This window comes from Rhinoderma darwinii, chromosome 1, assembly GCF_050947455.1.
Source record: "Rhinoderma darwinii isolate aRhiDar2 chromosome 1, aRhiDar2.hap1, whole genome shotgun sequence".
In the NCBI taxonomy this organism is placed as follows: domain Eukaryota; kingdom Metazoa; phylum Chordata; class Amphibia; order Anura; family Rhinodermatidae; genus Rhinoderma; species Rhinoderma darwinii.
In genome coordinates this window covers 79,821,644-79,834,625 of record NC_134687.1, presented here as the reverse complement: position 1 = coordinate 79,834,625, position 12,982 = coordinate 79,821,644, and the positions used below count along the sequence as shown (strand labels likewise).

At 38.5% G+C, this 12,982-nt stretch overlaps 1 protein-coding gene across 2 annotated transcripts in view; it reads left to right on the top strand.

Annotated features, from left to right (window-relative positions):
* Positions 1-12,982, top strand: part of SGCZ (sarcoglycan zeta) — a 982,319-nt gene that overhangs the window by 874,684 nt on the left and 94,653 nt on the right. For both annotated transcript variants that reach the window (XM_075860071.1, XM_075860061.1), the window contains one exon: positions 2,358-2,445. In XM_075860071.1, coding sequence (XP_075716186.1) covers positions 2,358-2,445 — 88 coding nt within the window. The remainder of the gene's footprint in view (positions 1-2,357; positions 2,446-12,982) is intronic.

Sequence of the window (12,982 nt, the reverse complement as noted above, 5' to 3'; positions counted from 1 at the left end):
AAAATAAAGATTATTGGTAATCAATGTCACACAGCACAAGATTAATGGTGTCAAGGATCCAATGAATCAATATTGATATGTTTCTGGAGGAGGTGGTGAAAAATAGGCAGCATACCAACATTAATTCCAATGTGTGTGAGCATCATTAATACTAATGGGCCCCCATTACACAGTCTACACAGCCTTTATTCTGTGCTATGCTCAGGTTTGATGTATTTTTTCTTTGCGCTGGTCAATCTTTAAAAGTTTCATTAAACCAGTACAATTAAGTGTTTCACGTAAAACAGTCCATGCATCAATTGTAGCCCGTAAGTCATGTAAACTATTGTAATACATTTTTTTTAGATCATAATGATGAAGATAAGATGATGATATAATTGTATATTTATCCTTTTTTACTCCTCTTGGCAAATTTTAGGCGTTCTATGTGTGAAATATTTATTAGGGTTTTATTGTCATTTTGGTTGTTGCTTTCTGTCGTGTGAGTGATATCCATAATGTTATTATTTAATTTCCAACTTATGCTCATAATCATCATCCTATTAGAAAGTCTAGGAATCAGCATTAAACTGTCAATAAAGTTAATATATCGACCTTTAAACCCTATTTTTTTAAAATCTAATCTTTCTAAATGCATACCTAAAATTTCAGGTGACTTTTCAGAATAAGCGATCATATGTGTGTACATGAGGAATAACGCTATTTCTGGCCATTATATGACTTGTATGTTGCATTTCTTTTTTAGCATTTTTCCCATATGCAGGCTCTATCTCTAATTCTATTTTCTCTGAGCTAGTGGGCAGATTCTGACTTCTAGCATGTCTCCCATACACAGCACACATTTAAAGGGGAGAATACGGCTCCCCTATCTCTATGATGTATATATATATATATATATATATATGTATGTATATATATATATATATATATATATATATATATATAAAACAAAGAAAATGCAGCACCATTCCTTCTGTGTAGGGTGCAAAAAATTCCCGTTCGGACACTCGACCGGTGTCCCAAACAACTGATGCGCTCCAAGATATGAGACAGCACTCCAGAATTTGTGAAAAAATAGGATCACTTTAATGCGACGTTTCAGCCCTACTCCATGGGGCCTTTCTCAAGAAATCAAGCTTGAGAAAGGCCCCATGGAGTAGGGCTGAAACGTCGCATTAAAGTGGTCCTATTTTTTCACAAATTCTGGAGTGCTGTCTCGTATCTTGGAGCGCATTGTATATATATATATATATATATATATATATATATATATATATATATATACACATAAATAAGCTGCATCAAGGAGGCTATTATACAGCAATAGTGAGCAGAGTAGCTTAGAATCCAGCATTGGGGTGAGATGGAAATCTTAACAGCAGCCTGTGTCTTCTCTCTGCTCCTGCTCTCCCCTCTCCTTTCTATGGACTTATATGGGTAGTTTGTCTTTGTCTCTCCTTCTGCTCCCCTCTTCATAGTCTTCTATGGGCAGAGTGCCTGTGCCTCCGCTCTCTGTTCCTGAACCGTCATCCTGCTCCCCCCTCTATAGGCAGAAGCGTATGTGTCTCTCTCACTCTGCTCCTGCTCCTTCCTCCTGCTTCCCCTCCCCTCTCTATAGATTCCTATGGGCAGCGTGTCTGTATCTCTTTCACTCTACTCCATCCTTCGGCTCTCTTCTCCTTAGACTCTATGGGCAGCGTACATGTCTTTCTCTCCCTGCTCCTTCCTTTTGCTCCCCCTCCCTTCTCCATAGACATCTAGACTTCTATGGGCAGCAACATTTGTGTCTCTGTCTCTTTCATTGCTCCTGCTCCCTCCTCCTGCTCCTTCTCCCCTCTCCATAGATTTCTATGGGCAGCGTCTGTGCCTTTCTCTCCGTGCTCCCTCCTCCTGCTCTCCACTCCCCTTTCTATGGGCAAGCTGTGAAGAGAGAGCGAGAGAGACCCCCCCACTTCCTGCAGTCTGTCTCCTCGGCTCAGTAACTAAATACGGCTGTTGCTTGACAACAGGGGTGGACAGCAGATTACAAAAAGGAAGACACAGAGTGACCGTAATTTCACACAGAATTTTTATGGCTAAAATAACAACATTTTAACAGTAAGTAAATTACAAAGTGATATATATCAGGTGTACTATTAGATTAGCATAAGTTATTTGAAAAGTTAGTGTCCATTTAAAGTGGTTTTCCGATCTCATAAAAAAAATACAGAAAGAACCTATATGTTTCTAAATGCTCACCAGGTGATGCCAGCATAGCTAAGAAGAAGTTATTTTCCATTCTCTTATTAATGTGGCATAAATTATTATATGTTAAAAAAAAAATGTGGATTGTTACAAAATTGGTTCTTCTATTGCAGGACAGTGCATTGGTGTTACAGTCAGACAGGAATGTTACAGTGAATGCAAGAAACCAGAATGGCCATCTTACAGGTCAAATGATAGTAGGTGAGTTTTCTGTACTTTTCCTTCAAAAATTTAGTTGGTATTTAATTGTAACCATGTTTAATATAAAGGTATGCATAACATTTGTTTAATTGAAGTTTTGTTTTACCTGCTTACTGTGAGTTACACTGTCTTTTTTTGTCCATGTATATCTTTTTACCTTCATTTCTTTTTTTCACATTAAAATTAACTTCTCCCTTTGACTGCCAGTCCTACCCTCATAATCATACTTTCACAGCCTTACTGTTTCCTACAAGTGTAAAAATGTGGACTAAGAATCACACACACACACCCACACGCATGTATATATATATATATATATATATATATATATACATATATATATATACACACACATACATATAAATGTATATTTATTTACATAGGTGATGTTAGAAGAATATATACTAGTATATACTATTGTTGCTTTGTTCATTTGTCCTTATTATGGCATTTAGTATAACAACTTGTGTGTTAAAAATTATATATGTGATCGGGGATATTTTTGGATTACTGTTTACTATGGTAGATGATTTTAATGACATAATAGTGTATTTATGTAAAACGTATGCTAATCTAATAGCATACCTGATACATATACATATATATATATATATATATATATATATATATATATATACAGTGAAGGAAATAAGTATTTGATCCATTGCTGATTTTGTAAGTTTGCCTACTGTCAAAGACATGAACAGTCTACAATTTTTAGGCTAGGTTAATTTTACCAGTGAGAGAAAGATTATATAAATAAAAAAAAAAAAAATCACATAGTCAAAATTATATATATTTATTTGCATTGTGCACAGAGAAATAAGGGAAACTAAACGATAAAAATATTATGTTATTTAATCCACGTGGTGAATGGCGTCAAAAAAACCCGTTATGGTTCTCACAACTTGGCGACAGAAAAAAATACATTCTTTTTTAGAAAAGTAATTTTATTGTGCAAAAAGTTGTAAAACATAAAAAAGTTAGGTATCGCCGGAATCGGACTGACCCGCAGAATAAAGTTAACATGTAGTTTATAACGCATGGTGAACACTGTATAAAAAAAAACTAAAAACTATGCCAGAACTGCAGTTTTGTGGTCACATTGCCTCCCAAAAAATAGGATAAAAAGTTATCAAAAAGTCACACGTACCCCAAAATGGTACCAATAAAAACTATAGCTCGTCCCACAAAAAAACAGCCCTCATACCACTAGATCTATGAAAAAATAAAATTAGTTAAACCTCCAATATGCCAGGAAAGAAAAAAATATGCAGTTGTGCAGGCCCGAGGGGAACATTTCTTCTGTTTCAAGAGGTGAATTATCAAGTCCCTTAAATTAGGGAACCAGGAATGGGAGGGCCCAAACATATCTGCTGGAAGCGAGGGTGCTTGTATTATAGCAGGACAACACTTCCCAACAAAATTCTCCAAACTGCAAAGGTGCGGAGTGTGGACCAAAATGGGGATATGGAAGGACATTTATCAGTGTGACACTGGCCTGTACAGAAAGGATTGTGCCACAGCGAAACAAACATCTACAGATTATTTTACTAGTTTTTTTAACCCAATTATTATACCACCTGCCTATGCCCCTGATGTACTCTGCCCAGCTTACATATGCCCCCATATTATAAACAGAAACACCAGCAATACTCAAACAAAACAACTACCAAGCAAATCCATGCTCCAAGAGCCAAATGGTGCTCCCTCCCCTCTGAACCCTACAGCGTGCCCAAACAGCTGTTTATATCCACATATATGGCATAGCCATACCTGGGAGAACCCCTTTAACAATTTTTGAGGTGTGTGTCTCCAGTGGCATAAGCTGGGCATGACATATTTGCCACTGAAATAGCATATCTAGGGGGAAAAGAAAAATAAAATTTTTTAATTTGCATCATTTATGGAAAAGTCCTGTATGGTGAAAATGCTCACTACACCCCTTAATAAATGCCTTAAGGGGTGCAGTTTTCAAAATGGGGTCACTTCTCAAGGGTTTATTTTATTATTTCACATCAGAGCTCTGCAATTGTGAACCAATACTTTGTAAATCGCCAAATTAAGCCTCAATTTTACATGGTACTCTTTCGCTCCTGAGCCCTGTCAAATGTCCAGGCAAAAGATTAGGGCCACATGTAGGGTGTTTCTAAAACTGAGAAAGCCTGCATAATAATTAGAGAGCTTTCTTGTTATGGTGGTACAAGCTGGGCACCACATATTGGCATATCTATGGAAAAAATCCAGTTTTCACTCTGCAACATTGAGTGCACACTAATTTATGCAAAACACCTGCAGGGTTAACATGCTCACTACACCCCTAGGTGAATACCTTGAGGGGTTTAGTTTCCAAAATGGGGTCACTTCTGGGGGTTTACACTGCTTTGGTCCCACGGGGGCTTTGCAAATGCTACATAGCGACCAGAAACCAATGGCAGAAAAATCTGCACTCCAAACAGGAGTTTATGACCACATATGGGGTATTGCCGTACTCGTGAGAAATTGCTTTATAAATGTTGTGGTTCTTTTTTTTCCTTTATTTGTTGAGAAAATGAAAAATTTTGAGCTAAAGCTACGTCATATTAAAGAAACGGGATTGTTTTTATTTTCACTGCCCAATACTAATAAATTCTATAAAAAAAACCTGTGGGGTCAAAATGCTCACTACAACCCTAGATGAATTCCTCAAGGGGTGTAGTTTCCTAAATGGAGTCACTTTTGGGGCGTTTTTATTGTTTTGTCCCCTCAGGGGCTTTGCAAATGCGACATGGCCTCCGCAACCTGGGCAATAAATATTGAGTTACATTTTTCTAGTGAAACTTTGTTACAAAAAAAATGGATAAAAGTGAATTTCTGCAAAAAAAAATGAAATGTGTACATTTCACCTCTACATTGCTTTAATTAATGTGAAACGTCCAAAGAGTTAAGAAACGTTTTAAATGCTGTTTTGAATACTTTGAGGGGTGGAGTTTTTAAAATGGGGTGACTTATTGGGGGTTTCTAATATATAAGGACCTCAAAGCCACTTCACAACTGAACTGGTCCCTGAAAAAATAGCCTTATGAAATGTTCTTGAAAATGTGAGAAATTGCTGCTAAAGTTCTAAGCCTTGTGAGGTCATAGAAAAATAAAAGGATGTTCAAAAAACGATGCCAATCTAAAGTAGACATATGGGTGATGTTAATTAGCAACAATTTTGTGTGGTATAACTGCCTGTCTTACAAGCAGATACCTTTAAATTTAGAAAAATTCAAATTTTTGCAATTTTTTCCTACATTTTGGTGTTTTTTACAATGAAATACTGAATGTATCGAGCAAATTTTGCCAGTAACATAAAGTCCAATGTGTCACGAGAAAACAATCTCAGAATGGCTTGGATAGTGAAAAGCATTCTGAAGTTATTACCACATAAATTGAAAAATTTAAATTTGAAAAATGAGGCTCTGTCAGGAAGGTCAAAAGTGGCCAAAGAGGGAAGGTGTTAACGCTTTCTGAGGATAAGTAGTCTTGATCATGTAAAAAAAAAACATCAGATATGAAGGACTGCAGGATGACTGTCTTAATTCTATGAGTTTAGTGAAACATTTTCATCTTTTGCTTTTTGTTTTTAATTAGGGTTCTCTGAAACCCACTATGTAGGGCTAAACTGAGGAGTGGAGTTTAAGCGAATACAAGGATTTCACACTCTAACATCCATACAGAGTGTTAGGAAACGTTAGTTTCTTTAAGGTTGTCATGACTACTAGCCTAGCTTCTGGGCGGCTCTGTTTTGAGTTGCAGAGCCAATCCCATTTCTCTGTTTTCATGCTATTAGATTCTAGGGTGGAGTATTTAAAGAGGCTCTGTCACCAGATTTTGCAGCCCCTATCTGCTATTGCAGCAGATAGGCGCTGCAATGTAGATTACAGTAACGTTTTTATTTTTTAAAAACGAGCATTTTTGGCCAAGTTATGACCATTTTCGTAGTTATGCAAATGAGGCTTGCAAAAGTCCAAGTGGGTGTGTTTAAAAGTAAAAGTCCAAGTGGGCGTGTATTATGTGCGTACATCGGGGCGTTTTTAATACTTTTACTAGCTGGGCGCTCTGACGAGAAATATCATCCACTTCTCTTCAGAACGCCCAGCTTCTGGCAGTGCAGATCTGTGACGTCACTCACAGGTCCTGCATCGTGTCGGACACATCGGCACCAGAGGCTTCAGTTGATTCTGCAGCAGCATCGGCGTTAGCAGGTAAGTCGATGTAGCTACTTACCTGCAAACGCCGATGCTGCTGCAGAATCATCTGTAGCCTCTGGTGCCGATGTGTCCCCGCTCGTCTGACACGATGCAGGACCTGTGAGTGACGACACAGCGTGATCTCTCGAGAACACGCTCTGTCTGCACTGCCAGAAGCTGGGCGTTCTGAAGAGAAGTGGATGATACTTCTCATCAGAACGGCCAGCTAGTAAAAGTATTAAAAACGCCCCGATGTACACACACAATACACGCCCACTTGGACTTTTACTTTTAAACACACCCACTTGGACTTTTGCAAGCCTCATTTGCATAACTACAAAAATGGTCATAACTTGGCCAAAAATGCTCGTTTTTTAAAAATAAAAACGTTACTGTAATCTACATTGCAGCGCCTATCTGCTGCAATAGCAGATAGGGGCTGCAAAATCTGGTGACAGAGCCTCTTTAAGTCTGGTCAGTTCTTTCATTGTTGCTTGTGATTTTCTTTGTGTATGCAGTTTCTCATCAAGGTCCCGGCTACTCCCTGTATCACATGATCTATTTGGATTTTTGGAACTGGACCTCAGCTCTGTGTTTAGATTAACCCTTTTGCTTACTGATTTGGAAATTCTGCTCTCGGCTGGTTTTGACCTCTGCAATGCCTGGCATTCTTCTGTTTACTGATTTGAACTTACACTCCCTCCTGGTAGTGAACTCTGTTGCTGTTTACCCTCTGGCTGTCTCGTTTTCCGTTCTGGTATTGCCTGCATTGCACCTCCTGTACAACAACGTATTCTGTTAATGCAAGCTGGGTTCTATGCAGCCAAATCCAACCCGCCTTGCGGTGGGCTCTGGTGAATACAATAGAGTAGACTTAGACTCTGCTGATCAGAGTAGTGACAGACTTGAGGTAGCAGATTATTAGTATGCTTATTCCTGATTTGTTCAACTAGTGATTCCATTACATATTATCAAGCCCTTTAAAAATTATCTTTCCACTATGGAACCCATGCACAGCCTAGTTAAACAGATCGGTCTGACTCAGCTGGTACAAGATCTGGCCGAAAGGATTCAACACTATGAGGCTACACAGCTCCAAGCAGTGATTCCAGTTGCTACGCCGGTCAAACCAAAGACAAACTTACCTGATAGTTTTTCTGGTTTTCGTAAGTCTTTTATTATTTTTCGGGAGAGTTGTAATTTATATTTTCGGCTAAACCTGTTCTCTCTGGAACTTAGGAGCAGCTAGTTGATCTCATTATTTCCCTGTTGCAAGGAGATCCTCAAACCTGGGCCTTTTCGGTGCGACCTGTTGCCCCTCAACTCTTTTCTGCTTAGACCTTCTTTGCGGCCCTATATATGGTGAGCTAGATTTCACTACAGTGGCTGAGTCCAATCTGTTATCTCTCCAGTAGGGACAGTGCCCTGTCGAAGAATACTGTTCGGAATTTAGACGGTGGTCTGTCTCTTCATAGTGGAATGATGCAGTGCTCCGATGTCAATTCCGCCAAGGCCTTTCTGAAACCTTGAAAGATATCCTAATAAATGACCCTCCGCTCTCGACCTTAAAGGGTGCTATGACTCTTGTTGTGCATCTTGACTGACGTCTATGAGAGTGCAAATAATAAAAATTTGCAATGGGCTCTCCCCTTCCCTGCACTGAGAACCCTTCATCTGATGATGCACCCCCTGGCGGATCAGTGACATCGCCATAACTGATCGCCTAATACAAGCCTTGCTCTAGGTTTTTTCTGAGCACTAGGTTTTATTATTTTGTTATAAAAAAAACTATAAATAACTACAAAAATGTAAAAATATATAAAACTCAAAAAAATATATATATAGGAGTTTAGTTAGGTAGGTTTAGCTAGTGACACAAACTCGTCTTCTGCACCCCCTGGCAGATCAGTGACATCACCATAAGTAGTCAACTAATACAAGCCTTGCTCTAGGTTTTTTCTGAACACTTGTTTTTTTTCTTTTTTTATAAAAAATCTTTTTTTATAATCAAAAAACGACAAAAAAATACAAAAATATAGAACTCAATTAAATATATATAGGAGTTTAATTAGGTAGGTTTTGCACAACATACCTATCTAATAAAGAGCATAATGGACCGTAAAGTATTTTAGACTGAGGAGGCATATGCCATTATTGCTTCAGACAGCGAGTCCGGAAGTGACATAGAAACTCTCTTCTACCTCTCCTCTTCCTCATCAAGTAAGGATGAGGAACCACCAAGACGTCACCCTCGGACGTCTATTACACCAGCTCCCAAGAGTAGTGACCCCATGTGAACCCCAATCCCTGAGAACTATGAGCCCCAGGTCCCTGGGTTTATGGGCACCCCAGGGATTCAATTTGAAATGGCAGGGTTACAGGAAATATACTTTTTTTTAAAGCTTATTTCACTGATGAATGTATTGACCTAATGGTGACCCAAACTAACATATGCCCAACAGTTTATCACCCAGAATGCCTCATATAGTTATGCCAAGCCCAACAGGTGGAACCCTGTAGACACCATGGAAATTGGGAAGTTCTGGGGTATTGTGCTCAGTATGGGGATTCTGAAAAAGCCATCCATAAAACCATACTGGAGCACAGATATACTGTACCCCACCCCCATGGCGATGGCGATGGCCAGGACTCGTTTTGAGATAATTCTCAGAATAATGCACAGTGCCCACCTCAAGGTGACCCCAGCTTGCTATTAAAAATTAGACCCCCTATTAGACCATTTCAGTGCCAAATTTTCCTAAGTATACACCCCCGAGAAGTGCATTGCTAGTTCATTCTAAAGAGAGTCTTCAATTCTGCCGGTAGCTGCAGAATAGGAGGACAAGCTGTACAAGCTGTGCGAAAGTACATCAGGGTACACCTACAAATTTAAAATATATGAAGGGAAGGACACCACTATTCATCCCCCAGATTCCCCTACCTTCGTGGGAGTTAACGGCAAGATAGTGTGGGATTTGGTGCATGCCCTGCTGGACAAGGGCTATCACCTCCACCTGGATAATTACTATACCAGCATACTACTTTTCAGGAGCCTCACTTCTAGAAGTACAGTGGCATGCGGCACAGTTCACAAGAACCAGTGAAGCCTTCCTAGGTCGCTGCTCGGGCAAAAGCTCAGAAGAGGTGAGAGTAGGGCACAACGCAGCGACAACCTATTGTGTGTCAAGTATAACAACAATACATTTTGACAACAATACATGGCCATGGCAGAACCCTTGTCCCTGTACGGGGTACCAGTACAGAGACCCTCAAACTGGTTCAAGTCTCCTATGGGGACTAATAAAATGTGTAAAAACCAAAGTAAATAGTTATTATTAGTGGAAAAAAATTAATAAATATTTAAAGTCCAAAAAAATAAACTTTTTCTCAAAAGTAATGTAAAAAAACAAAACAAAACACAAAATTGGTATTGCTGCATCCGTAAAAGTCCAAACTATTACAATATACCATTATTTAACTCGCACGGTGAATGCCGTGAAAAATAAAGAATTTAAAACGGCAAAATCGCTGTTTTTTGGTCACCTTGGCTCTATCAAAAAATGTAATAAAAAGTGCTAAAAAAGTTGTATGTACCAAAAAATGGTACCAATAAAAACTACAGCTCGTCCCACAAAAAATAAGCCCTCACACCACTCTATTGACAGAAAAATAAAAACGTTATGGCTCTCGGAAAGCGGGGAGAGAAAAATTAAAAAGAAAAAGCAAAACATGCATCAGTCCGGAAAGGGTTAATTACTTTCTAATGAAAAAGCATTTATGATGACATGTGGGGTATAGCCATACTCGGGAGAAATTGCTTTACAAATGTTGGGCAGCTTTTTCTCCTTTATCATTTGTGAGATTAAAAAAATGCAACATTTTGGTCAAAATAATGTTGATATTAATTTTCACGGCCCAATTCTAATAAATTCTGCAAAAAGACCTGTGGGGTCTAAATGCTCACTATACCCCTAGATAGATTCCTTAAGTGGTGTAGTTTTCCAAATGGGGTTAATTTTGGGGGGCGTCCACTGTTTCCGTCCCTCGGGGGCTTTGCAAATTCGACATGAGACCCAAAATCTATTCCAGCTAAATTTGAGCGCCAAAAGCCAAATAGCGCTCCTTCCCTTATAAGCCCCGGTGTGGGTCCAAACAGCAGCTTATTACCACATATGGCATATTTACGTAATCAGGAGAAATTGTTTTACAAATGTTGGGGTGCTTTTTCTCCTTTATTCCTTGTAAAAATTAAAAATGGCTATGTTTTTTCAGCAAAAAAGTAGATTTTTACCTTTACAGACTAATTCCAATGAATTCACAAAACAACTGTTTGGTCAAAATGCTAACTTTACCCCTAAAAAAAATTCCTTGAGGGGTGTAGTTTCCAAAATGGGGTCACTTTTGGGGGCTTTCCACTATTTTGGTTCCTCCAGGGCATTGCAAATGCGACATGGCACTGAAAACTATTCCAGAAAAATCAGAAATCCAAAATCCAAATGGTGTTCCTTCCCTTCTGAGCCCTGCTGTGGGTCCAAACAGCAGTTTATTACCACATATGGGGTATTGCTATAATCAGAAGAAATTGCTTAACATATGTTGGGGTGTTTTTTATACTTTATTCCTTGTAAAAATTTAACATTTCTATGTTTTTTCAGAAAAAAAGTAGATTTTCATCTTCACATACTAATTCAAATAAATTTAGAAAAAAAACTGTGGGTTCAAAATGCTAACTATACCCCTAGATAAATTCCTTGAGGGGTGTAATTTCCAAAATGGGGTCACTTTTGGGGGTCTTTACTGTTTTGGCACCACAAGACCTATTCAAACCTGACATGGTGCCTAAAATATATTCTAAAATAATGAGGCCCCAAAATCCTCTAGGTGCTCTTTTGCTTCTGAGGCTGGTGTTTCAGTCCATTAGCATGCTAGGGTCACATGTGGGATATTTCTAAAAACTGCAGAATCTGGGCAATAAGTATTGAGCTGCGTTTCTTGGGTAAAACCTTCTGTGGTACTGAAAAAAATGTATCACAAATGAATTTTGGCAAAAAAAAATTTATTTTGTACATTTCATCTCTACATTGCTTTAATTCCTGTGAAACGCCTAAAGGCTTAAAGCACTTTATGAATTCTGTTTTGAATACCTTGAGGGGTGCAGTTTTCAAAATGGGGTGATTTATGGGAACTTTCTAATATATAAGGCCCTCAAAGCTACTTCAGAACTGAACAGGTCCCTGAAAAAAATGGCCTTTTAAAATTTTCTTGAAAATATGAGAAATTGCTGCTAAAGTTCTAAGCCTTGTAATGTCCTAGAAAAATAAAAGGACGTTCAAAAAATGATGCAAACATAAAGTAGACGTATGGAAAATATAAACTAGTAAGTATTTTGTGTGGTATTACTATCTGTTTTACAAGTAGATACATTTAAATTTAGAAATCAGAATCACTTGGATAGGTAAAAGCATTCCACATTTATTACCACATAAAGTGACACATGTCAGATTTGAAAAATTGGCTTCGTCCTGAAGGCCTAAACAGGCTCAGTTCTGAAGGGGTTAACAGTGACATTGCCATGACTGATTTATAATCCAGGACTTTTTCCCCAAATTTGTATCCAAACTTTCTAATAACATTTTCTTCTTAGATCTGCTGTGTGCCTAGGCCGTACCCAGGAATCACAAGCTGAACACAGTTGCACATATTATAGTCCTGTATTCCTGTGGCTGATCAGTGACTTTCATCCAAACTTTATCCAAACTATCCGGATTTCCAACTTTACCCAAATTTTATGCAAACTTATACAAAGCCATATAAACTTTTCAGTATAAATTTTATAAAAAAAATGTTATACTAAAGACCATTCCAACAAAATATAAGCTACGAAAGCTAATTGGTGCTCTTTCCCTTCTGAGCCCTGCTGTGTGCCGAAGCAGATAACGGCAACATGTGGGGGATTTTCCGTACCCAGGAGAACCTGTGTAACAATTTATGGTGGGAGTATCTCTGATAACACAAGCTGCGCACAACATATTGGGCACTGAAATGGAATATTTATGAAAAATATGTAATTTATCATTCTTTGAATCAAATTCTGGAAAACTCCTTTGGGTTAAAAATGCTCACTACACCCATAGATAAATTCCTTGAGGCGTGTAGTTTCCAAAATGGGGTCACTTCTTGGGGTTTTCCATTGTACTGGTACCTCAGGGGCTCTACAAACACAACATGGCGCTTGACAAATATGCCAGAATAATCTGTGCTCAAAAGCAAAATAGTGCTCCTTTCCTTCTGAGCCCCGTTGTGTGCCCAGGAAGCAGATAATG